We start from the raw sequence: 27,612 nt of genomic DNA on the forward strand, positions 1-27,612 counted from the left end.
ATACTTAGCCTGCACTTCTATTGTACAAATACTTATATCTGGATAATCCTTAAAAACCTTCTAAAATTTGTGATAAATATCCTATAGCAGAGTAATTTTTTTCACTCTGACATTTCTTTTTTAATGATAAGGTAGAAATTCCTTTTTTTCCTTTCTACCATAATCCTTATGACAAATAAGAAAATTTTATTTTCATTATTTTCCACTTTCTCCTTTGAGATATACAAGCAACTTACCCTTTCTTTTTAAGATTCTCCTGTTTTTGTGCCATTTTAATGAGTGTCTGTAATTGTATTCCATACCCCATGTATGATATTAACTAATGAGAACTAATAGGGCATTCTTCTCATTTTTCTAAAGTGCATTTACATAACATGATGCATCAAAAATCTCTGAGAAATTAAGACATTACTGGGATGCTTCATCTGATACTGAACAGAAACCTGGTTTAAAATTTCAGGATTTCCAGTGATTTCCAAACACTCCATCCAAAGCTGAGTTACACTCTTACTCATTTGTCTGAGAATTTACATTATAATTGTCAGAGTTCAAACCTTGTGATTTTGACTAAAACTTCATTTTTTCAATATTTTGAAGGCACTACATTTTTCTTCACAACCCATATTTCAAGCCTATTTACCTTGGTATTAATATCCATCTAAGGAAAAACAGGAAAATATGTTACACCTAGGCACACTATACTAGGTTGCATGGGGTCAACTTACATGTACTGGTTTTTCACTGTGGCCCTGAGTGGAGAAGCAGGAGAAACAGATGCTGTTAGCTGCATGTGAGGCCTCATGGTTCTCAAGATGTGGCTACAAGTGTGCTTGTCTCCATGCAATTCTGTAGCATTTAGGTGAGAGGAGGGTTTTACTGTAATAAGTCCAGAGGACAGTGTGGCTAATCACCAGCCTGTCGTATTCTGTATTGCTTTGGCCAAACCGCGTTTCTGTGGCCAAACATGCTCTAAGATGTGAGTGCAACCCACAGCCCTGGAAAGATGAAGCTCATGCCTGTACTAAAAAAGTAATTGGACCATTTAATTTGCCCACAAAAAAGTCAAGGCATTTGATAATACAGAAACCTTGGAAGCCTGGGTGCAGTTAGAGGGTAGGGACATTAAAAGATGTCAGCAAAAGATAAAGCAATTGCGCAGCTGTGGGACTTACCTGTGGTGGACAGAGAGGAAAAATACGATGCTGATGCTGAGCAGCAGGTGGAAGGGTATGTCCTCACCAGAGGAAGCAGCTGAGTGGCCTGCTCTGAGTTACAGCACCAAAATTACAGGTACAGATCTAGAATTTTGTCAGGGCAAATCAGAAAGAAAAGGTGGTCCTACCCAAGAAGGACTATATTTATTGTGATACTCTCCTCTTCGAGATAACAGTATTTTCTCCAAATTATTTTTTTTTATTCAAATCTTCATTATGAAGCAAATTTAATCAGATTAGAGGGGTTTGGTTTCTATGAGATACTGCAGGCAGATATGCCTTTAGGACACTCCACAAGAACCAAAATTTTAAATAAGCAGTTTTCAAAACTTGATGTGAAGTCTATTTCTCTGGCCTATGACAGATTAGATAAAATGAATTCTTAAAGTAATGCTAAGCAACTGCAGCTGGTATGCAGTAAGTGACCAAAGAAGAGTTTTCAAATTAAATTTATTTACAACACAGGATCGAAAGCTCTTCTGAGATATCTTGTAAAACAGAAAAAAAATCTCAAAATTCTCCCCGTGAAGCAAATTAACATGAAGCTTCAGCACAGTATGTGGAAACTCATCAGTACATGTCTCATCAGTGTTTCATGCCCAATGGAAAACTGTTCACTGTAACCAGAGCTCAAAAAATAAACTGTGTCTAAATATAGAGACATAACAGCGTCAGCAACAGTACAGCAAAATGGCTCATCAAATCTTGTGTTCTGAAGTGACACAACAACATTTCTGATAATTTTCATATTTTGCATGCACAGGCATATCTGCAGTGACCAATTTGGGAAGTGAAGTAGAATCATAACAACCAGAAAAATCACATATGAACCATTTATGTTACAAGGATGGTCTTGCTTTGTCGCATTCCCATGTAACATTAATGGCTTCCCTGGGCCGTTGTGCAACACCTAAATTTTATTTCAATCACAGATAATTTCAATCATAGCTGCAAAAAGCCCAATATACAGTAGCATGAATTTATATATAATAGCAGACTAATAGGCACAAATGAGTCTTGGCTTTATCCCTGCATCATGCATAATGCTTTACACCTGCACTTGAGTGATGCTGCTCAGAACTCTCTTAGGTCTAATAATGCCTTTTGGACCAAAGAATTGGATGTAGTGGTCCTGGAAACAGTGGAGCTATGATTGCTACACTCACCACCAGAACTGGTAGATACTGTATGCGACCATTTCTGATAATTGCAATCTTGATGAACAGCACGTTTCCTAAACTCCACACTCCCCATCTGACTTCCTAATATGCACATCCCAAACACAATTTTTCCCATTTGTTCCCCCATAGTCAAAAAAGTTGCTTAACAACCTGTAGATTGTGGCCCTTCTAAGTCTCACCTTCACCTGACCTAGTGCCTTATATTCAGCCATTTTGCTGCCAGCATGATAATGACAGTGATTAAAGGAGACATAACTTTGATGCCTTACTCTGCCAACAACGCCACAAACCCTTACTTGTGTTGAGAAACACCTAAACCACTCTTTTTGAGTCTATAGAAGTGATTTTTAAGACGAGACCTTTTAACTCCCTCGGGTTTTTTCATTGAGCATTTCTCCAAAAAGGAAGCTTGTACATTTTATCCAGGAGGTAGTCTATGGGTGTGAAATTTCTGAAGCTGCTCATTCCTTCACTGAAAAAGCAGAAATTATAAACACTTTGGAGAACAGAGTCTATGGCAGGCTGAGGATGTGACCGCTCCTAGATGCACGAAATGGCATTGTCTGACTCCAACAAGGCATTATTCTCAAGGGCAAAGAGGCCGGAATTGTTACCCCTGCACTGATCAAAATTTGAGCATTTTACCTTAAAGATTCATTGAATAAAAATTCATCACCTCTCCTGGAAGTGGAAATGTTACATCTAGATGTCTCTTTAGTTTATACTTCTCCCCTCTCTGCCTCTGCTAACACAGTACAGCACGTGACAAGTCTTTCACATCACAAGACTTATGTTCAACTTGATATCTCCCAGGCTCCCTGGCCTGGGAGAGCTGCTGCCTACCCAGTCCACCCCCAGCCTGTATCAGTGCAGGCGGTTACTCCATCCTCATCACGCATCTGTGCATTTCTCTTTGCCGTGCCGTTGTGCTGGGTTCTCCAGCCTCCAAAGGCCCTGCTCAATGCAGCTCAGTTCTCCATTCTGAGGGACATGGGAACTGCATGTGCAAATCTGTCAAGCTGAAAAGGAAATAGTTCCTCTTTTCCATATTTATTTTCAACTGTCTTTTACTGCAGTCATTATCAGTCTTACACCAATGTTAAGTTTACCACCTGCCTCAGTATTTTTTTCAAAAAAAGCTACGTAAAGACACTTCCTTCCTGTCCAGGAATTTATGTAGTCAAAGACAGGTGATGGCATCAGCACTTATTTCCCCCAATATGCTGCTGATATCCACAGACTGTGACTTGACAGAAAAGCTGAATGGTAGTACATTCCTAGAGTCATTTAGTGAATCTTGGCTTTAGATACATAGACAAGTGCCATACACATGAGAACTTGTCTAGTTCTATATGCTAGATGCTGGAAAATCATAATTTCTATTCAGGCTGTATAGATACAGTGTTTCATTTATTTTATGATGAGGGAAAAATGAGTAGTTTTACAAGCAGCTTTTATCAGCAAAATACATTCAAATTGCAATCTATACTAAAGTGCAAACTGGAAACTTTCCAGAGACTGCACTTACCAAGTGCTTTTTTATTATCTTGACACCTTCTTAGAAAGGTATGAAAATAATTTCAGCTAAATTTACATATATGTAATCAGTTTTATGGGTACAGTCTCTTTAAACAATGAAATTTGCATGCACATAATTTATGAATTTTATTTTTTGTTCAAAAAATTTTATCACTGGAAGGCAAAGGAAAAAAATAGCATTTAGCGGTATTTAAGTAATAAGTAAAGCAGAGATGACAATGTCACATTCTTGGAAGAATAAAAAGGAAATGTCTTTACTGAACAAGGTAAAATCAAGTAGTCTGCTTTTCTTGTGGTGATTCTGATAATGACTCAAACAGGAGAGAAAGTAAAAGGGACATTATTACCTTATGGAAAACTCAGTTTATATATTTCATTCTCCTTCATCCTCTCTGTGAAAATCATCCGCTACTCTGATTGCAGTGTTATACGTAACACGCTGTTGCCAAGAGATGTTAATTGCAATCTTATTTTAGCAGATGCAGAGAAAAAAGAAAGCACGCAACAAGAGGCAAAAGGAAAGTGCTGGTGGTCTATGTGATCCCTCTTATGGCAGTACAGTTTATTTCCTCCTGAGACTGTCTATTTTCACCTAAGCAGTTTTTTCAGTTAGAAGATAAAATTGTCCTCAGAAAATTTCCTTTAAACATTAATAACTTTAAAAATAAAAAGTCTTTTTTTGGGGGGGCTTTCTTTTTTTTCACCAATTTTGTCTGAAGATACTTGGAGTCAATGGCCACACTTCACTGAGGCAATAACCTTTGCCAGGGTGATCCCACCCTGTGTACTAGATAAAACATTAGGGTTTATGTATGCAGGACCCATAATAAAAGCCTTAATTAATTACATGATCAATGATTTTGTCTCAGGACAATACTGATCCAACTTCATCTGTCTGGGGCTTTTACACACAGATATTTAAAGGACTAGCTTTCTGCTACCTAGTGCACTGAAGTTTCCCAACTCGGGATGAGACAAGTGCCAGAACCAGCATTACAGAAGGGCTGGAAAAGTATGGCAAAGGGAAGGTCTGTGATGGCCTGCAGTAAGATCATATTCACAATATGTATTACATGTCATGAACTACTCTCAGTGTGAGTTGTCCTGCAACAGACATTTGTTTCGAGTAAGTATTTGTCGTTGTACAGAGAGTAGATAGGAATACTCAAAGCATTGCAGTGACAACCATTTAGTAAGAACCAGTGAATCCAAGGTATTAAACATTAGAAAACAGTCAAAGGCATAAGGTGCAATAGCCATGTTACATCAGTCCATACAAAATCTGTTTCTTGAGTCCACCTATTGCTTCATTTTGGAAGAAGAGCCTCTAACTTTTGTCTTGAGAAGAAAGAACTGTCATTACTTTCAGCTCTATAGAAAAAAGCATGTCAGCTGGCTTTTGCAATATGTTATCTTTTCCATATAAGATGACAAATTCTGGTTTTTATAAGTCTAAAAATGTAAAACACAGCAGAGGTTTAGAATAACACTGAGAGGTAAATACTCTGTCTAATACAATCTTCAAACTCATTTTGAACTTAGGATCTCTATGGGGATAGGGAGAGTAGAGGAATTGAGGTGCTTAAGAAATGACTTTCCAGAGGACAGAGAAGCTCTGGGAGAAGCTCTCTATTGTATTAAGAGATCTAAATCTAAGTAAGTCAGCCATTAGGTTGAGCATATCCTAGCCACTGAAGTAGTCTCACTCTCCTTTTCTCCTTTCCTGCTGTCTCTCAGTACCTAATTTCATGCTAAGTCTTTGTCTCTAGCTGTTCTTCAAGAGGAAAAATGAAGTGTTGTAGCAGAGGAACATCATCACAGTCCAATTGCCCCAGGATTCCGTTAGCAAATCTCCATAGCTAGCAATATTTTGGCTGCTAGACTGACTGCTTGTTGGCTATCAGACACTGGTAAAATCCGAATTGTGTGGTCTACATCCATATTGACAGATGTGTTGGAATCAGAATATGAAATATCTGCATCCCAGATCCAAGACACATATTCCACAGAGGTCCATAAAGGTTTATTCAGATTTTCTTAACTTAGCTCAGTTTTGCTAAGCTTTAAATCATCTCTATTCAGCAAGTATAAGATTCTTATTTTAAGTAAATAGATTATTGGAATTTCATTAAGGCATATCATTTTTAAGCCACAGTCCTCTCTATATCCATAAAATATTTCACAGTAAATCAATTATTAGAATTATCAATGACTTACAAGGTCAGACTATATTTTACTACTATCTAAAGTCGTATCAAGATTCTTCAGCAGATCCTCCATTCTGCATGGATTAACAGTTGAACTCTACATGCTTAGTTATTTTCTTGTTTCTTAATACTTATTCATTTCATTATTTATTATGCTATTAATTTTTAATTTCATAGTAGTTTAATAATTATCACTCCCTTCGTAATTATTTCTCAGGCACACTATTTCCTTGACTCAGAATCCTGAAGTAATTCTCCCTTATTAAAACTTTCTGTATAGCTTCAGAAACAGCTACTCAGCCTTCCTGGGAATCGTAACATGTTTATAAAGCCGTAGGGGTACAGTAAGAAAAGCTTTCCCCAAAAGACATCTTAAGGGCTGCTAAAAGGAGACAAATATTTTTAAGTAAACTCTTACCTCTGGGACAGTTTGAGACAGATGAAACTATAAAAGAGGATTCTTTATGGCCTGAATTTACTACTTATGCTTGATTTCCCTTGCACATCCCACACTACTGACAGTACCTTTTAATGGCACAAGCATACTGCGGCCTGCATAGCCCATTTGCTAAACAGCACATGCCACAGTCAGAGGAGCCTGTGTAGTGTGAAGATGACCTGAAGTAGAAAAATGCTCCTTTTGGGTTACTCACAGCTGGCCGTGGAAGAAACAACAGCAAAAAAAGGACGTGATCTTGAAACATAGATTTAGAAGAAACGTAAAGATTTTAGTTATAGGCTAGCTGTTTCGAGATTAGTTGGAATAAGAAAGAACTTGGGCCCAGTGAGAGTTAATTAAGATAGTTAGGAGAGCTGGACCTGAAATGGGTTTTAAGATGTTAGTAACTGATTACCAAATAACTGATGATCTGTCATTTGCATGTTTGCTTAGCTGTGCTTAGAATGAGGAGTAGAAACATTGATGAGTTGGTATAGGGAACAAGGATAATTACCAATTTCCTCCCTTGGTGGGAACCCATCCAAAAGTCATGCAAGAAGAAACTTACAGGTCACTAAAGTAATTAGGATTGTTAAAGTTCAGAGAAGCAAAAAGGTCAAAATGAGGAAGATGAGATACTTCATCTTTTTTGAGACCACTGACCCAATTTGAGACCACCGACTCCATTCAGGACACACACTACTCATGCTTAATGACATTGAAGCTCATTTCCATACGAAGCAGAGAATGGGAAGTGTTAATGTTATGAATATACATTTGTATTTTGGATATTCATAATATTTGGGAATAAAAGGTATCATGTTTGCTTGTATTGGGGCCCTGCATCTTAGGGAGCTATCCCACGCAGAGCCTGGCGCCAGATAAAACATGCACTTTCTAACTCTAAACTGTTAGAGAGCTTTGTCCGTCTCAGTTGGATATCGATATTGGATCGATATTCAGATTTTGGTAAATCAATCTAGATACTGACTCCAAAGAAAAGTAATTCATGCTTTCTGGGGAAAAGAAAAATCATATAGACTGACTACAATACATTTTTTTCCACTATGCTAATGGTTTCATCATGGACATTTCATGGAAATCATGCCAGTCCAGCAGCTCTAACATTGTTGTTACCAGAGAATATGGATAAGAGACAAAAATGCACCATCTTATGCTTATACACCAGTGTGTTCACACGCGTAGGCACAACATTCATAGAGTCAGCACTTTTGCGCCTTTCGCACACTTAAATCCCTGGTTAGACTAGACTTACGAACACGAGAAATGTTACCTCAATTCAGGAAAAAAATATTTCTTTTAGGAAGCCCTCGATAGTTTTTCTTTCTTTTGCATTACAAAAATCCACTTTATGGATTGTGTGCACACTTATATTTAGCTTTAATCTGAAACTACCATCAGGTAGTTTGTTGCACAGTTCAGCAAAACCACAATACCTCAAGGGATTCCTATCTTCCTACTAGGCACTCTCTGTGACGTTCACAGTGCATATCAAAATGAACTGAAGTTTACCTTTCACATACTGCAAATGAATTATTAGAGCAGTGCTCTTAGTTGCTTGTCTATCTCATTCCCCAGCTGAGATGACTTTGTGGGTATGTCTCTTCTGATCCATTCAAGCACCCAGTCAAATAGATTAAACCACAGCTAACCTGGCTTTGAATTTGAAATGGAATACAGGAAGAGAAAGGAGGCCCACAGCTGAATGCTGCTTCAGGTGGGGAACAACGCCACAGCTTCTGCTGGCTGCTGAAGCTCACATCTGCTAGTGAAAGTGTTTTCTTTTTCCACTCAGCTTCATTAGCCAAGTTTATGCAGGTGGTTCTGATTTCAGTCAGGAAAGGCAAAAGCTGACATCAACTCTTTCACACTTAGACCAGCAACTGCTGCAACTGCAGTGCTGAGACTCACTCCATCTGCTGCCTTTCTCCAATACTCAGTAGTGGAGCAGCAGAGAAGAGTATCTAACGGGGTAGCCACCCATCTTCCTGGGGAGCTGCTGCATATTAATTTTTCAGTGCTGTGCTGCAAGAGAGCAACACAGTAGTCTTGTCTAGGAAGCACTGGATATGTACCTGGCAAGTCTGTAAACTTGCTGGGTCTAAGACAAAGGCAGGACTCTTAAGTGGCACATGTTGTGGAGCTAAGCAAAGACATTTTTCTACTTTGAGAAACATTCCACTTTCTTTTTCTTTTTTTTTTTTCAATTTTTTGTTTGGCCCTGGTGTAATAGGTTTTCAGCTTTTCTTTTTTCCTTGACCAAAGATATTTGCAAAATTTCTGAACCAAGCAAAAAAAAGGTTCTGTATAATTCTTCTGACACATCATTCAGTCCTAGTTCTGGCCTCTTCATTATCTCTGCTTTTTTCTCTCCTTCCCTGTGGTTAGGATATATTCCATTTGCACTTCTTTCATTTAGAATTTTGCTAGGATTCTGTTGCTCACAACCATTCTTCTCTTTCTGCTTAGTTCAGTTAGATCTGTCAAATTTGCAACCACATAAAATAATCCATATCAGAGCTACTATATTATTTACTGTTCACTGTTTAGGACCACAGAATTTTTTTGCTGAGTGGTCTGTAATAGTTCAAGTCCACCGGAGTCCTCATGAAAGAAACTCAAATCTTTTATCCCACATTTCTCTGCATGGAAAAAAAACCAACATACGAACAATAGTTAATGTTTATTGACACTTCATATATGCGTATGCATATATTACGAACTGATGCTCCTTAGTTTTCCTTCCTAATTTGTTTTGAAAGGAGAATATAATACCCTATAAGAAAAAAATGTTTCATGCTGAACAATTCTTACTGATGTGATGCCAAATAAAATGGCTTTGCTTAGACCTAGATTGGGCTGATGCATTTCTGTCACTCCTTACCAGCGCGATTTACTGTGAGGTATGAGACAGAGACTGCTGCTGTCCAAGGCAGCTGAATTAACAGAATGAATGTCACAAAAAAATAGAAATCTTCAGAGTAAGAACCAGTTTGAAGAATATGATTCCAACAAAGGCCAGTCAGTGCAGAACTTCTGATTATGTGGGGTGTACTGAATTGCTAAGTGAAAGACTAAATTGCACAGGTATCCTTTTGAAGACTATGGAAGAGAAATGTAGGGGAATATCCTGACCTTTACTGAAGTAAACACCAAAATTCCCGTTCACTTTTTTAAACCAGGATTTCATCCCGTGACCGAGGCAGAAATCAGTCCTGAAGCTTGGACAGCAGATGGTTGAGCCACGATCTGGGACACGGATTTTGGGAGTGTAGATAGGATTCAGAAAACACTGGCAATTAGGAATGGAACTAATAATTGAGCTTGCAGATATAAAACTCCTGCGATGCAGAATGTAATCTTAAAATTGAACATCATAACAAACATCTTTCTAAATTTTTTTTACTGCCTCAGCAGAATAAAAATATCATAAAATTATCATAGAAAAACTAGTGGCCTGTAAAAATAAATGTTATGAAAATAATGAAGTTCAGAAGCACTTAATATCCCTAGAATAAAAATATTTCAGTTTGACTTTATCTGAAGTTCATTTCTGTATGCCTAGCACTATTGTCACAGCATAAAACAATATATTAGTATAGGATAAACTCATAAATCCATTACACAATTTTTAAAATCTGATAAATATCAAATTGCTATTAGTTGCTATTGGGTTTTTTTTAATGTGGAAAAATTTTGTATAAAATGGCATTTTGGCAAGTAAAACTTGATTAGGAAAATAGGTATCAAAACCTAGTGGAAAACATAACCAAAGAGCTTCATACCACTTAAGAAATAAATAACTGTATAATCTTCCTTGCTAAATTTAGAATTAGGAAATATTTTCTCTCAAAATGAGGAAGAAAACTGAGTTATGTGTATTTGTTGATGTGAGAAACTGTTTCATATATACACACACAGTAACAACATTGCCTTCAGCACCATTCTTATGTGACTAATATGACCATTGAGCAGAATTAGAAAATCTAATGAGGCCAGGTCAAGATCTGCGAAATAATCTACAGATTACAGGGTGGGAAAAAAAATCCAACCCCACAACAATCTGAATAATATAAAATTATGGGTTTATGGAATTTATATGAGCTAACAATAGATTTTTTGTTGTTGTTCTGGTTTGATTAAGTAAGTAGAAGTTGCTTTATGTTCAGTACCTAGATAAAACTAGGTCATTTAATTACCTTCCTAAAGTTTCCTAAGCTCTGGTCTTTTTAGTCTTCAATCTATGTTTGAAACTTGGTCATTTCACTTATGAGCTGGAACAGTTTGAATGGGGACACAGGGAGAGATTTAGCAGACTCTCCTATTGATAATTTAATGCCCATACTGATCTCACTATGTTTTTCCCAATTTTTAGTTTAATAAAAATAAAATTAAGCTTAAAATTGAACCAAAACATAAAGGAGATATTATACATTGGGGAAGCAAGCATTTTGTTTGTACACAGAAGCATTTCCAAATCATAAGTGGCAAAAAATGTGATCTCACAGAGGAAATTTCCTATTGTCATAATGAATTATGGTTTGTTTTTTGTAAGAAAATAAGAATTTCAGAGCTTATCAGATTCTTAATTTTTCAGGTTTTCTGCCCTTTTTCTTTCCAGTAAATAGTCTTTTTATGATGGGGACTGTGTTTATTAAAAATCACTGTAGAGAATTCAAAACATAAATCTTTTTCTTGGGAACACATACATTTGACATAGCATACATTCTTTAGGAGTGTGCACTAGATGTTGACAGTAAAAACATTCTATTTCTCTTGAATATTTCTTCTTTGTTGTAAAAAGGAAAGTTTACGTGTATTGAAGTCCGATTTCACCTTGAGAGGCAGATGGGTTACTATCTCATCCAGATGTACATACCGAGCCTCTTGATCGTGATTCTCTCCTGGGTGTCATTTTGGATCAATATGGATGCAGCTCCAGCCAGAGTGGCTTTAGGCATAACAACTGTACTGACCATGACAACACAAAGCTCAGGTTCACGAGCATCTCTTCCAAAGGTAGGCAAAATTTCCTTTGTTTGTACTATATCAATCATAATGTTATGTGACAAACAATTTCAGTCAACCTTGTGTTTTAATTATTAGCATTTAATCATTTTCTAAACAGATAAATAACTTTGAAATATTTAGAGGATTTTTGATTCTCCAGCCAAATATATTCTAATTCTTCCCTCTCTCAACTATTTAGCCAGCCCCATATCTAGTTAATTCCATAAACCTTAACAAGCAGTGAAATCAATGGTATTCAGTACTACATATACCCTCCTTAACAATTGACTGGCTCATCCTTTTTCACATCCCAGTATCTGATGACATGCTAGCAGATATGACTGAAATTCTAAAGGCCATAGATTCTAACCATAAATTCTCAATTATATTCCTTCCTCAAAGGTGCCTAAATTATTAATAAACTCACTAGTTACAAACACACCTGCATTAAAATGTAGAGAAGTGTGAACCTTAACAGCTCCAAACAGTACCTTCACTGTGTCAAAGATACAGAACTAATTTGAAACTATACATTTGATTTACTGTGCCTCTATTAGCAGAGAATGAACACATCAGACCTCTACACCTATCTCCTCTCTTCTATCTAATTTTTATTCCAGGAACTTTTGGCCACATCCATTTTAATACAGGAATTCCCGCTGGTCCCACTACAAGCTATATTTTGCTTCCTTAGTGTCATTCCCAGATCTCAGTGGAACAAATGAAGGAAGAGCTTGTGTTTTTTGAGGATTATTTGGTTTGTGATGTAATAAACAGTGCACTATAAGGAACTCTTAATGATTTAAACACATACTGTAAAAGCGTAAATTTTTTAAACAAAAATTTAACATTTATAGGTTGAATTGTTGTTCTTATTATAACCTAACTTTCATGCTAAGTTTTGTTCCATAAAAGTACTGTTGGGGTGTGTCAGTAATGCACTTCATCCTGACATGAAATACTAAACTTTGCATCTGTGGTTTTAACACGCTCAGGCTTCTCCTGTCTCCTCTCATAGGTGTCATATGTCAAAGCCATTGACATCTGGATGGCAGTGTGTCTGCTCTTTGTATTTTCTGCACTTTTGGAGTATGCAGCTGTAAACTTTGTGTCAAGGCAGCATAAAGAACTTCTGAGATTCCAACGCAAGAGGAAGAAGAGCAAGGTAAAAGAAACAGTGTTCACAGCTTTGGAAGAGTCTGACTGAATTATGCAGGGATACAGGGTTAATTTGGTAAACATACCACAGCTTGAAGTGGCAATATAAATAAAATGGCAGCACAGCACTAAATTCACTATAGGCAGAGGGTCACTACAAGGACTATGAATTGAATAAATCCAACTTGAATTCTCAAAAGAGGGATTAAGAGGGATTTAAATGAGGCATGGGCCATGTGGGAGCCATCTGCACAAGCATGAATTTCACTCTGTTACAAGAGTTAGATTATACTTCAGTGAATGAATGTTACTAGTATTTGCAGCAGTTTTTACTACAGTGAGATTCAACAAATTTTGTTTCCTAATTTCATTCTAATACTCAATTCAAAGCCTTAACACCTGTGTTTCATGCAAATATTTTTTAATACACAAAGTGCTTTTTCAAATAACACTATTGGTAAAAGGACAAACATTTTACTTTAGAAGGCTGGTAAGTTTGCAGGATTTTTTTCTGTCCTGTTAATTTTGTTCATATTACTAGTAAGAAACTTAATTATAGTAATTGTTATTAGTATTTATATTATAGCTGGGACTGTCCAGACTACCAGTACCAGTGTGCAAAGCCAAACAGTGTGCAAACTCACTACCAGTGTGCAAAGCCAAACAGCTAAGGCTACAAGTTTGAACTCTGAAATCTGTAGTTAAATCAACAAATAAGGAAAATTTCTTACAACAATATGTAACTCCTACTTCAGATTTTACAAAGTGTAAATAGGTTTCCAGCCTACTTATTAAATGATACTAAATGATACATCACCGATGTCATGCAGAGCCTGTCACTATCAGTCAGTATCTAGAATATTACTAGTGGATGAAAGTCTGACCATAGCAACATGGCTCAGTTCAATCATCTTTCATTCCTGAAGACTTACCTCAGTCTACTGCTTACATCACCAGGAGAACATATTTCACAAGTTTCCCTCTCACTTAGAAGATGCTGAAAATCTGCACTGCTGTAAAGCCTACCTAAGCAGTCTCTGTTGCTGAGACTCCATGTTAAAAGGCAGGCCAGACAGTCAGGTGAAAATGACATTGTCATACATCTGCCTGTTCCTCTGTGTTGAGTCCCAGACTTCTTCAGCTTCAGCTGTACAGAGAATCCCAGGCACTGTAGACTAGAGGATGATTCAGACTGCAAGTACCTGCATTCAACATTTGACCCTGTGAAAAATGTGTTTCTTTCTTCCGGCTGACAGTAGCAGCAAAAACAGCAGTTTTGTAACAAGGTGTTTGTTCTTGAAATATGGCAGCTCTCTGAAAGCTGCTTAAAGGTTTGGAATGGGAAGAATGGGGTGAGGCAGACATGGATTACTGGACAGAGTGTAGGTAAGTCACAACAGCTGAATCGTGTATCAAATACAAACAGCTGTGGTAAGTGATATATTATGTCACTATACTTTTAGTCCATTCATCTTTCTCACCATGTCTTATTGTTTCTTCTGGATCTCAAGCAAATTTACCATGTTCAATTTAATTGATATCTTTCTTAAATGCAGGTCAATTATTATGACCACAGGATTAGGAACTGGCAGGTAGTATCTTCCTTCCTCAGAATCAAACCAAATCTCTTTTCAGCTCCCTCTTAGCAAGACTTCAAACTCACCAGACACCCATTCAGCAATAACAATCAATTAAATTTCAGCTTAGAGGTATGTGAGGAAGGAACCACAATATAAAAAGGACTGCTAAGAGAAGACCTTTTAAAGAAAAAAAAGTTTGTGCATGAATAACTAACTGCGTAGACACTATTTTTCTGGATCATAGTATTTTTGAACTGACACTTAAAAGTCCTTATTCTAATGTTACACTTCATGAGAGAGTCCTTAGCTTCAGGTAGGTTGCCTGCTAAATTCTCATAAAATTAAAAGATTAGAGTTAGAGACTTTAGAGTGTACAATAAAGTACCAAGTATTCTGCTCTGATTCTGGAGACATGCATTTCAATGTTTTTCTTTATAACACACTTCAGATGAGGGTATTAGATATGTTCAGGGGCATATGCTTTCCCTTCCTCCCTGTACCTATATGTTTCATTATGAGGCAAGCTTCTCAGTCTAAATTTACAAAAAAAAATGCTTTGCTCCTATGCAAGGTTATGATTTTAGAAAACTAGTAGTTTTTCAGAAAAGATTAATTTAAATAAATGTTTTTTAACTCACTCCAATTCCATGTAGAGCTAGAGCTCCTGGACAGAGTTAACCTCTGAGAATACACCTCAAGCTCTAGGGACAGGTCAGCCAATTGCTTCTCTCTTTCTCAATGTTTTATTAAACCTTTCCTTGCCCAACAAGTATACAGGACTTGAAACATTACAGCATGGAGATTTTATCTCTCAGAAAGAAATCTGGATCACATTCTAAACCCACTGTTATACAAATAATAAATGATGTCTTACAGATTAAAAACTGCAGTTAGTAACTAGTCTTCCTTACCACAAATGTTACTATTTATTCACCACAATTTATAACATGAAATGCAGGCCCTAGGATCATAACTCAGAGTACCTTGGTTTTCCTTCTTCTTTTGTCTTTTTCAAAGTCTGTTACTATAGCTCATGATTATAAAGTTTTGTATGTTTGGTTTTCCTTTGGACTAGGTCAAACAGCCACTGGCTGTCAGGGACCAGATTGCACTGACTTTTCAAACTACCATTTATTAAGAAATGTTCATTTGACCATAAAGTCAAGAGGTGAAAAGAAGTTATGTAAAAAGGCTGCATTTAAAATAAAGTTCAGGGGCTTCCTTGAACATTACATTTTCTTCTTTGGCAAAGAGAAAACAGTATTCTTTTCAGTATTTATGTCCAAAACTATTAAAGAAATAAGGCAGATAGGATAACTTATTAGACTTTTTCATTCTGTATGCTTACCATCTTGGGACGTTTTACTAAGATCAGGTTTTTCTACCAGGTGAATTCTAATTGTTGAATACAGAATTTTTTTGCCACTAGAATTTTATCTACAAGGGTACAGCAAAACTTCTAGTGATTTGACTGTGTTGCAAAAGTGCAAAAATAGGTCAGCTTGGAAATGTTTCATTTCAGGTATCTGTTGAAAGGAGACATCATTTATGAGTAATAGGTAATTGCAATAGGACAGGTGAAGGATTTCCAAAGTCTATTTTCCTTGTAATTAGAAAGATGTGCCTGTTGCAAGAAATATTTACTTTTACCAAGTAACCAAAGCAATAGTCCTATGATTGAATTTCAGTGTCTTTGGGAGGTAAGTGGATCCATTTTCCTGACTTAAGATCATTCATACCTAATTCATCCCAGTCATGAAAATTCCACAAGCTCCCCTGAAATCTATTCCAATTGTTTAAAAAGGTTGTTTTACTAATGCGTTTTCTGTCCTGTCATGTCTTGTCTAGAAAGGACACAGAAACCAGACTACTTTGTTCCTTCATGTCACCATTTGCACATTTCCATTCAGTCTTTTCTATAAACATTCCCAGTGGATAAAGTTTTTGGATTTGGTTTGTTTCGGGTTTTGGGGGTTTTGTTGTGTTTTGCTTTTTTCTCATTCACCTTCCCTGGAAATTCTCCTAATAAGCCCATATAATTCCTCAAAACTGTGTTTGCAACATGAACAACATGAAACCTACACAGTAACAATTGAAAGCAGCCAAAGGATCAAATGATGCAAGTAATACACTTGTTTATCCAAGCCAGTTTACCATTTTCCTTTCAAACAACATTGGGTTATTGACCCATATCAAGACTGTGATCTTCCATATCTTCCGGGTCTTTTCCCATAACTACTGCAGAGCCATTGGCTTTCCATCTAATGCAAAGTTGTTTATTTCTGGCTAAATGTCGTACTTACTGACTCTTCTGTATTTTTCAGATGCTTTGTTCAAATCATTGAATTCCATTTTATTTCTAAACAGATCCTCAAACAAATTTGCAGGTTTTCATAGGTTGGAGTATTTTTTAAATTGATTAAAACTAGGGGTTATACCTTCTCAATGTTGATTGAAAACACAGAGGAACTGGAACCTCTCTCTTAAGAAGCATATGTTTGAACTCGAATAAGACCCCTGCGGTAATTCTATGGTTATACAAATTGCAATTATGTACAGAGCTGCAACAAGACATTTTGGCATCCAAAGCTCATCTATCCCTGCCATTTTCTTTATGCTTTTTCCACCTATAGTCACTGCCCCTTTTTACACCATCTAGTTCATTTGCAGCCTCATTTCCCAGAAAACACTAAGAGCAGCATCAAAGGCAATTCTTGAGTATAACTGCACCCTCTGGCCACCATTTTTATGATTGTAAGTACGGACTTCACCCAGTGGTTCCAAATTACTGAAAGGAAAATTTCTTTTCAGAGGCCCAACCCAGTTTGTGCAGAACTAGCAAAAATTTTGAAGTGCCTGGGATTGTTTCATAAATTCATTTATAAATAAAAGCTGTTGTTGCAACATAATGTGCAACCTACTCAATACCGTTTTCCAATAAGCATCACAGTAGGTATAGGAGAGTTTTTTTAAAGGGTCTAATGTCTTTATGATTACACAAGTGGCATAATGAATCCTGAGAACAGGGGAATTTTGGTTCCCAATTTGAGACTTCATTTGATACTTAGTATATGAGCCGCAGTTCTTTGACAAAAAAGGAAACCTGGCCAGTGAAAAGAACTATTCAGAAATATGATGTTACCATTCCTTCAGAATGAGTGTTAATTATTCATTTCCTTCTTAAAAGACAAAAGGAAAAAAATGGCAGAATTAGAAGTCATACAGGGATACTGAAACACACCTATAATCAGTGCTTTTTCTTAGTTGCATTTACATTCCATGAGAATAATATTAACTGGGTACATATACTGAATAACAACAATTTGGTTTTAGGTTAGCTGTTCATATATTTAGGTTTTGGGGATATTCAGTCTTTTAGTTCTATTTTCAAAATCTAAAGATCACCATATCTTTAGTGAGGAAAATAGACATGCAAACTAGATTGTCTTTAATGGTAATCACACCTTTTTTCTTTTGTTTTCTTTTTGGTCAACCATCCGTTTTGATGAAAGTATTTTGAGGGAGTTCTTGATGGAAAAGAAATCAGTGAATCATTACAGCATAGCAATGGCTTGAGATGTACAGGACGTATAGACGGGACTTTGCCTCAAATCTACAGTACAAATTTAAGGGTAAACTATGAAGAAGATGTCCCATTTGTCATAATGTGATATCCAACCATTAACAGAGGCCCTGTCCTTTTGTCTGAAATAACGTCTTCCCATGTGAACTTCATATGCCTTCATTGCTACCTGTATGTGATGACGTGAAATGTTAGTAAAGGTACTGTCTTGTTAATTTCCTAATCCCTTTTGGTATGTTTAAATCTGGATTAAAACATAGTACTAAAATCTTGCACTGTTTGTAGTGCAAAACAACTCACTACTGCTTTCCTTCTCAAAACTGAATAGTAAAAAAGATAGTGTTCAAATTACCAAAGTCAAGGCTTCAAATAAGTTTTCAAGTTGTTATCACACCTTACAATCAAACGGCTATGGAGTTATTTTCAGCCCTTATGCATGTTATTTCTCAAGATCAATGTATTACTAGGCACATGGACAGAAAACACCATTGTCACAAGACCACAAAACTCACAGTTTTCTATTAATTTATAGCTAAGTATTTTGTAGAACACTGATACAGAAATAAATGTATTGAAATTATTTCCTTCAGAGCATTAAAGAATTCTAACTTTTCAAATAAAACCTTTTATCTACGTTTTATTCATTCCTTAATTATAGTAATTTTAATAGAAATTATAAAATATTTAAATGTAACTGTATGCAGAACAGCTTTCAAGCTGTTAATTCTAAATCTGAATGTGTGAAAAGTGCATTCAAATCAAATCAAACTCTTACTAAAGTTCATTCATAATAAGATTTTTTATATTTTATGAAAAATTTTTAAGAAATAGTTTTCTTTTCTTTAGTGATGATACACTAAAAAGTACACAAAAGAAACAAAAGCTTATCACTTTAAAAAAATAATTCTATTAATTCTGCCAATATGCAGGACTTTTTCAGAAAGATCCACAGTAAATACTGTCAACTGGGTCATATAGGGCATTGTCCTTTAGATGATTTCTACATCTGTAGCCTCAGACACATGCATTCTGAGACATATTTCTAGTCAAAAAGAGCCAAGTCAATCAATAGAAAAAAACAAAAGGGGTTTCACTGACATAAATGCCCTCAAAAAAGCACTCAAAGCTAGTATTGATAATAGCAGTAACTGCATCTTTCTTGCTGTGCACAAGCACCCTCAGATATGAATCTGAGGCCAACCTAGTGATTTCTCTGCATTATGAATCTGCTGGAAAACTTGCAGAACCACATTTTGATTATTCAAGCTGTGGCTGCTGAAAAGAATTATGGAGGCTCTTGATATGTTCCAGAAGATGCCCTTTCCTGCATATCCACCAGCCCTAACACCATGGTGTGGCTTGGCTGGCTCCAGCCATCCTGCCTGCCCTCATGGAGACACCATCCAACAGACACTGGGCAGAAATGCTGGACGCCTGCAAGGAGCTTCACATCAATTCAACAACAGAGAGCATTTCCAAGCAGTCTGCTTGCAGATGAAAAACAGGATGTCTGCAAGCACAAAAATAAGGAGAGACCTGACGTTTAAAACTTTCTAGGGGACCATTCCACTCAGGTAAAACTAAAATAGAGCCAGTAAAGTCTTAGTATATAGTGCCTGATCCTGAAAACCTGCATAGCTGAAATCTACTCAGAAGAAAATTTTATTATCTTTCTCAACCTGTGCAGTCATAAGCATTATTTTCTGGAGAAACATGGAAAGACAAAACCCTGAAATCTACATGTGAAGGTGTTTAAATGGCAAGTTTATGGTAAATTCTCACAGTACATGCATTTATGACTTAATACTTCTCTTAACTGGAACACAAGACTACAACTAGTCTAGAATACAACTACATTAAAGGTATTATTTCCCATTCTTATCTGACAGGAGAGGAACACTATTGCAGTAATTAAATCTCTGTTTTATCACGTCATCAAATAATGATCCTATCATTTTGTATTTCTGTTTTTCATTTCCATAGTAAAGTCAGTCAGTGATTTTTTCCTCCTTTTCTTTCACATTAATTTTTCTTTCTTTTTAGTTTTTAAAGGCAAATTCTAATACAGAGTTGAGATATAGTAGTTTCAGTAAACTATATCAGTCTCTATGTTTATTCAATTTACGTATATGAAGAAGTATTTCAGCTGGATGATGATTACAACTCTGCTGGATGGTTATGCTGATGGCCAAATCGTTCACTTCAAACTTAGTAATTTATCTGCACTCTTTTGTAGATAACATATTCAACCAATATTGATAATAAAACTTGTTGGAATTTTTTTAAACAAAGTAATTAGCAATTTTTTGATGGAAGCTTTAAATATGTTTAAAATTAATTCTCCACTGAAAAATGTTTTCAGATTTTCAAAATGTCACAGACATTTTCAAAATGAAAAATTTGGAACTTTGGATTTAAGTTGTGCTATTGAGAAATTGCATTTGTATAAAGTAAGAGGATAAATTAAAAAAAAAATACTTCAAACTATTGAATTGAAACAGAATTATTTGACTTGCTTTGCCAAATAAATCTTTTTTAGTTTTTTACTTTAATTTAAACTAGGAAGAGTTTTAAAATATCAAAAATTCTCCTACAAAAAAAAAAATTAACAGCTGCTCAACTCTTTTTATAGTACTTACAGAAATTATTTTTCAAAATACTTAAGAATTAACATAGTAATTTCTAAATTTCATGAAAGTGTAGAATCCTAAAGCAACTAGGCTAAATTAGACATGAAAAATAGACATTCCTGAATCTAAAATTTGCATTGAAAAAATGGTGAATGCCATCAAAATCACATGACTATTCTTGGGTAACCTACATAATGAAGGAGTACGCTGGAATATATTTCAGAACCAAATTTAGTCCTGACTTCACAGATTATGTATCATTTATTTGTCTGCATAGGTGCCTTTTTAATTACTTGAGGATACCTATAACCAGGTAAAGAGGAGTAAAAAACATGTCTCCAGACACAAGCATCATTGTTTATTTGTATGTTACGAAAATATGTATATCTTCAGAATATTCACTTCTGTTTCTGTGCCATGTGATTAAGAATCACTTTCTTTTATAGTTCCTTAATCCTGAATGTCTTTGCCAGTTTTGCCCTGAACTGACAGACGAATAAGTCAGAAGAAAAATCAGGCCTTTAGCTTCCGTTTATTTTAAACTAAGACATTTTATGTACTATTCTCTTTATCTGATGTATTCACCGGGAACAGCAGATATTAGACATGTAGATAAGATTGATTAATTATACAGTGGCCAGATAGGCAGAATTCTCATAAATATAATTAATGTGCATGTCATTAGTGATTTTATGAGGAGTATCTCCAGAGGCCAGGATCCTAGGTTGTAAGGCAATCTACAGACTTAATAGCTGTTTTCTAAAAGACCAGTGTGAAGTTTGTCCATTTGAAGACTTCACATATTTACTGTAAATGGAGAAACTTAAAGTGAATTGTGTGCCCAATTACCACTAGTTTACTAAGCTTTCTCATTTCACTAAATGGATTACAGACTCTATAAACAAATAGAAAATTCTGTGCCTGTTAAGGATCCAGCAGTATTTTTAACAGACTCTGATAGGGATGAAATTTCAACAGGTTAAGATAAGCTGTGGATTCAAGAAGTCGATGAGGTAATGGTGCAACTGCTATTTAGAAGCAGGTAAGGATTCTGTAAATAATAATTTAAAAAAAACCTTCTTGCTCTTCTTTCTTTTCTTTTTTTTTCCCCAACAGGATGATGATACACGTGATAGTCAGTTTAGCATTACAGCATATGGAGTGGGCCCATGTGTGCCAGCAAAAGACGGAATGACACAAAAGGGGCCAAATAATCCTGTTCAAGCTGTACCAAAAAGCCCTGATGAGATGAGAAAGGTATTCATTGACCGGGCCAAGAAGATAGACACAATATCCAGAGCTTGTTTCCCATTAGCCTTTCTGATTTTCAACATTTTTTATTGGGTAATCTACAAAATCATCAGGCATGAGGACATTCACCAATAACAAGACTAAGGCTTGCAGTACATAAAGATCTGGCTGTCACACTCAACAGGAGGCTTCTTGTTAGAAATGCACATCAGAGGAGTGATCAGAAGAGTTAAAATGAGGGGGAGAAAAAGGATCCTGCACAGCCTGCAATGACCAGCTACAGTGGGATGGAAGAATGACACCCAGAGAAGATACATCTGCTATTACAAACTTTCCTTGTCAAACTAAATATTAATAACTTTTTCATTGAAAATCACTCTCTACTGAAGCTTTACTGCCAAGTATTTATACATACTGTTACATAGTGGTATAAATGTACAGTATTCTTTGATGGTCCTTAAATTTTTTAAATTCTGGTGTATTTTTAATTTTAAAAATGTTTCCAGGATACCCTAGGTAAATCCCACAGTATTACAGAACAGATTAGTGTTTGTAAGCTTTATTTTAATTTTACAATATAATGAGAAATTTCTGATTGGACACAATAGTTTAAATGACTTGATCTAGTCTTAAGGACAGTACTGGCGGTTTTGCAATGAACATATTTAACACATTTAAGTCATATAATTTATTCAATGTACTTCAAATTATTGTTCCCCTGGAGGGTGTATGTTGAAATAATCTCAGACAGCACAAAGTAAACAGCCTAACAGTCTTCATATCATATGATAAATACATTAAAATTTGTAAAATATTAATTCCTGTAAAGGATTTTTTTTCATTTAATTACTTATACATTGATAATTTAAACATATTTTTTTAATATTTTTTATATTTTTAAGTGGTTTCTTTCTCAATTCATAAAACTCATACAGCTTGTGAAATAGACAAATTACATCAAAATTTTGCAATGCTTCATTTTGATTCAATGCAAAGAGATCTTGGACCAAAACTGAAAGCAAAGAGTCAACTGCTTCACTGAAGCATTTGGAGGATGAATACAGTTATGTTTATGCACATTCATCTCCTATATATTACATAATTACAGGAAGTTTAATTTATGAATGTGTCAAATTTTCTGACTCGTTCTTTGAAGTTTATTAATATGACTTAGATACTGGTTAAGAAGCACTTTACAACTTCGGAAAAACATGCAGCTGTTCTAAAACATAAAAAAATACCTGGATGATCCTTTACATTTACTGTATTTCACATTAATAAATAGCAGAACAACTATTAAAACTCTTAGAAAGATCTTCCCTGTTTAGGTTTAAATAAGTCATAGTAGTTACTTCTTAAAATTGTAACACCATGGATCACATTTATGGCTTAGTGTCTAGGCAAGAGTAATTAATTTTGTCAATCTCTTGGCAAAACAAAACCTTGGTAAGATGTGGAAATATAGCATTTAGAATTAATAGATACTCTAAACCCAGTAGGTGAGGCCGATTCTCATTGCAAAATATTTTTATTTTGAACATGTTTAAAATGTGTGCTTTGTTGATGATCAGAATGTGTGTAGAAAAGCAGAATCAGCTGGAGGCAAACATCTGGTGCACTGCCAAGGGCATGGTGCATATGAAGTAACAGAAGCAGTGGAACTCTGCACTAGGGATTGTAACATAGCAACCTTGGGATTGGTTTCATTTGTTATTGTTTTCCTCCAAGGATTAGTTAGAGAGTTTCTCTAATAGTAGCTCTCACATTTTGTTAAACTGCGTCAGAAGGAACATGTATAATCCACCTTCCTTTTAAAACTATTATTCTTTTCTAGTTTTTCTTCATTTATATCTAAAATCAATTCACTCTTTGGCTTTTTTTTCTGATACCGTGTCTGCTCTCTCTCAAAGTTAGGGTTAGTTTTATTGTATGGAAAGGGATGTTAACTTGTTTCTGTTATCAGCAAAATCAACTGTACTTAGTTTAAGGGCTGTTTTCAAATGCATATAGCATTTGGCATGTGATTCTGTTTTGATACAATGGAACCAAGATCTCCCTGGAGCTGATGGTTTTGGGGACTTTTTTAATGGAACCAAAACATTTGCCAAGGCCAGAAGCCTCTGTAGTCCACTAATAATGTGTCTTTCAAAAGAAATCAGAACTTTAAAGTTAAGTTCATTTAGATTATTCCTAAATTACTTAATATAAAGTCACATAGTAGAGAAAGAGAAAAATGTCATTTAAGATGATAAGAAGCTTCAAGGCAAAAATGCCTGCTATTCACCACTGACATTGGGAATAGTCCAAAACTGCCAGCAAAGCTGGAATCAACAGTTACCAACACCAGCTAAGATTAGTGTAAGAGATGATTTTTTTGCACTTTGTATAGTGAAGCAGCAGGAAATGATGTTAAGATACAAGAATTGAAAGGTACTCCACAGTATTTATCAGACTGCAGTATTTATGCTACACTTCCAGGAAAGAGGCAGTGGAAATGCAGAAAAAAATCAAGGAAATAATGCTTGAGGCAAATGGTATCTAGCAGGGTTTCTCCTGCATATAAAAAAGACCCCATTCATTAGGCAGAAGAAGTTAGCTACCTCACTTCACTGTCACTGGACCTGGGCTCTGCAGAGGACAAGTCCTTGGCAAAGCCACACCAGAAGGCTTCTCATAAGCACAAACCCCGTGTGACAGGCTAATGCAGCTTTGTCCCAAGTCATCATTCACCGTAGGTGCAGACCCTGTACTTCTCAGGTCATGTTTTTGTGATTTCTGTAGACCAGCCCTACACATCAAAAATTAAATACTGGCACTAGAAGGACATTGTAACACAATGAGAACAGAGGGAGACACAGTAGGATCTGGGAGAATATCCCAGTAAAACAGCTACTGAGGAGCTGACACAGTCACCATTAAGGGGAAAAGAAAGGATGAGGCACTCTTAGTATTTTTCCCAATCTCTCAGTGTCTCCATAGGTGCACTGGTTCAGGTGGAAGCAGTAGCTACAGGGGGAAACAGTTTATATCATCTGCTGCAAAGTTTATATTGTTTTGTGACAGTAGTTTCTACCTGTGCAGATTGACTTCCCCACCATCCTCTTTTCTTGGTGGAAGGAGAAGCAGAACAGGAAGATACAGGATGAAAAGTCTGGGCTGGGCATAGCAGAACAGGGGCCATAGGGAGAGAGAAACCCCAAAGCAGTGCCTGGAACCTCTCACATGACTGTCTTTTCATTCTGCACTAAAGAGAGGTGTGGCCGAATCCATGTCACCCCTCATAAGGCAAAAAACTTCAGTACCTTGAGAGAGGAGAAGAAAAGCCTCTTAGAGGTGCAGTAGAAATACTCAACTACTACCATACCAAACTCCTGCTTAAATTCCAAACAGCAAAATGCATTCTATTTTTAAAACTATATTCAAATATCAGCACAATAGGCTTCCATGGTTAGAGGGATGGTTTTTTTCTCTATAATGCTGATAGACCATGGGAGACTTGAAGATGAAAGGAAATAAGGAATACTAGGATTTTACTACTTAGCTATTTTAACACATAAAGTACATTTTACTTTCAAGGAGTTTTTACAGCAAGCAGTATTATTTAAACAGGTTAGTATAATTCAGGAAAAACAGAGCATTTACTTAAAATTTAATTATTTTTTCAGCTCAATCATACATTAGTTTTCTTTGGATTCCTTTTCTTATAGTTCATTCCAAAATCTGCTTTATAAAGGATCATTTGTGACGTGTGAGAGATGGTTCTGTCACTAGACAGAAATAATCTAGGTGATTAAATGTGCACTTTACATTTAAGGAGTGAGGTATTGCTTCCATTTTGGAATGATTTACAGGTCTGTAGAATGATAATGTAGATAAAGATAGAATATAATAAACTCTACAAAACCTTATATTTTTTAACAGTAGGGATAGATAAAAAGTCTTCCTTAACCTTAGAAAAAAAAAGTATTATTTTCAGCAATAATTGTATAGTAGAAGGAAATTAATTTATTTATACCATTCCCAGCCCAAGCTGACATGGTTGGTTGCAAAAGATACACTTTTTGTGCAACTTCTTCTCTTGTTTGAGCTATAATGGGAATTAATCTAATCCAACACAATATAATTTGGTTTTAAAATGTGAAATTGCTGAAGGAGCTAGTAACACATACAGTACCCCTGTGAGGTAGTAAAATAACTTTATCCACATCTTACTGTACAATCATATGGTTAGATGAGTACTATATCAGATTTCACAGCTTTTTTCCTTTTTGAGACAACTAAGAATAATATAAATCTCAAACCAGACTACTTGTTAGTAATAAAACGGGTGTTCTGTTTTGGAGTGGTTTCAGAAAACATGTCTTCAGGCAACAATCACCTCCAGTAATTACTGAAGTACTAGCAGTTTGGAAGGCTTGTGGAAGCAGGTTAGATTGCTAGAAGCAGTGGATTAATGCCAGAAAAAGTGTTGGCTCATCCTGTCTTCTTGACATTCTCGAATATTACTGCACTTCTTCACTTTCATCTTTGTGAAATATGCAAGAAACATTTCTTATGTTTGTATTTTAATGTATGACAGAGTGATACTAACAGATGAAATGGACTAAAGTAGCTACTGGTTTTCCATGAATGTGGAATTGTGAGCTGTATAAGAAGAAATTGTGCCATAAACTTTTGACATAAAGGTTTAACATAGTATAGAGTATTTTGTGTGTTAGTGATCCTGGCTTTTTAAAGGCTACAGCAAGAAAAACAGAAAAAAAGTGATATGGTAGTGTATTAATAATTTGTCTGTGAGTTTTCAAAATATTCTCCTGTGAGTTCTCTCTGACAGCAATTTCATCTCAAAGTACTTCCTTTTTACGTAGAAATCTATAAATGTGTTGTGCATGGATTTGATTAGATTCCTTTTCATTGTATTACAGTATCATATTGCACTTAAACTGACATTCTCTGCAGTCAGAAGAGTTAAAAATGTGAAATTTATGGTGTCACCCATGTCATTGTAGATATTTTGTTCAAAGAAAAATAAACTTATCTTTTTTCAGAAACTGTGGAATTATTTTTATGATATTTAAGGCAATGAATTTAAAGTCAAAAAAGGAACTATCAACACCATGGGAAAGAAGGATGAAAACCTCAAGAGTAGTTACTATGCACTACTATTAAGTATTTCAGGAGTGAAAGCAAGAGAGAGAAGGAATAGAGTGTCTTTGATTGTTATATGGGTTCTAGCTCCAAAAAAAAACCTTGTTCTGAAAACTCAGGGAAAGTTATCCTGATAAATTCCTATTGAAATAAGTACAGCCACTCCAAAATAGTCCTGCTGATCTTATCAAAAAGGCAAAGAGTTTCACTTGCAGCAAAATAGCCTTATGAAAATTCTGTAGATCTCTGAGCACCTCCTTTGTACTCCTTGATAGAAAACGCTTGAAGTTGGCAGATAAGAAGACATTTGAGAACAGTCTGAGTTCTTCTAATCTGGTTACAGCAGTGTTAATGCTCCTATAAAGAGCACAGAGAATGGACATCTCAGTAACAGCCATATCTGTAGGAGACAGCGCAGCGCTTTGTCACTCCCTGCCCACATGTGACAAAAGGCAACATCAGTTCACTCCTCCCAGTTTGCTTATCACGTAGATGGGACCCAAAACAACAATTTTGACACAATCACAAATGAAGTATTTCCATTATCAGTTGCAAGTAATTCAGTTCAGCAAACCTGTAGCTTGGAGCTTTATAAAATGGAAATTTCTCAAAGGAACAGTCAGATGAAACAAGAGCACCAGAGAAGCCTTA

The 27,612-nt window shown here is 35.8% G+C and overlaps 1 protein-coding gene across 4 annotated transcripts in view; it reads left to right on the forward strand.

Annotated features, from left to right (window-relative positions):
• GLRA3 (glycine receptor alpha 3) overlaps positions 1–26,864 on the forward strand; it is a 91,299-nt gene extending 64,435 nt beyond the window's left edge. For 3 of the 4 annotated variants that reach the window (XM_032109675.1, XM_032109674.1, XM_032109677.1), the window contains 4 exons: positions 11,406–11,620; positions 12,630–12,776; positions 17,862–17,981; positions 21,679–26,864. In XM_032109675.1, the coding sequence (XP_031965566.1) occupies positions 11,406–11,620; positions 12,630–12,776; positions 17,862–17,981; positions 21,679–21,948 (752 nt within the window). In that variant the 3' untranslated portion in view covers positions 21,949–26,864. The remainder of the gene's footprint in view (positions 1–11,405; positions 11,621–12,629; positions 12,777–17,861; positions 17,982–21,678) is intronic. The other variant, XM_032109676.1, reaches the window with a different exon arrangement.
• The last annotated feature ends 748 nt before the right edge of the window (positions 26,865–27,612 follow it).

Source organism: Corvus moneduloides, chromosome 5, assembly GCF_009650955.1.
Source record: "Corvus moneduloides isolate bCorMon1 chromosome 5, bCorMon1.pri, whole genome shotgun sequence".
In the NCBI taxonomy this organism is placed as follows: Eukaryota; Metazoa; Chordata; class Aves; order Passeriformes; family Corvidae; genus Corvus; species Corvus moneduloides.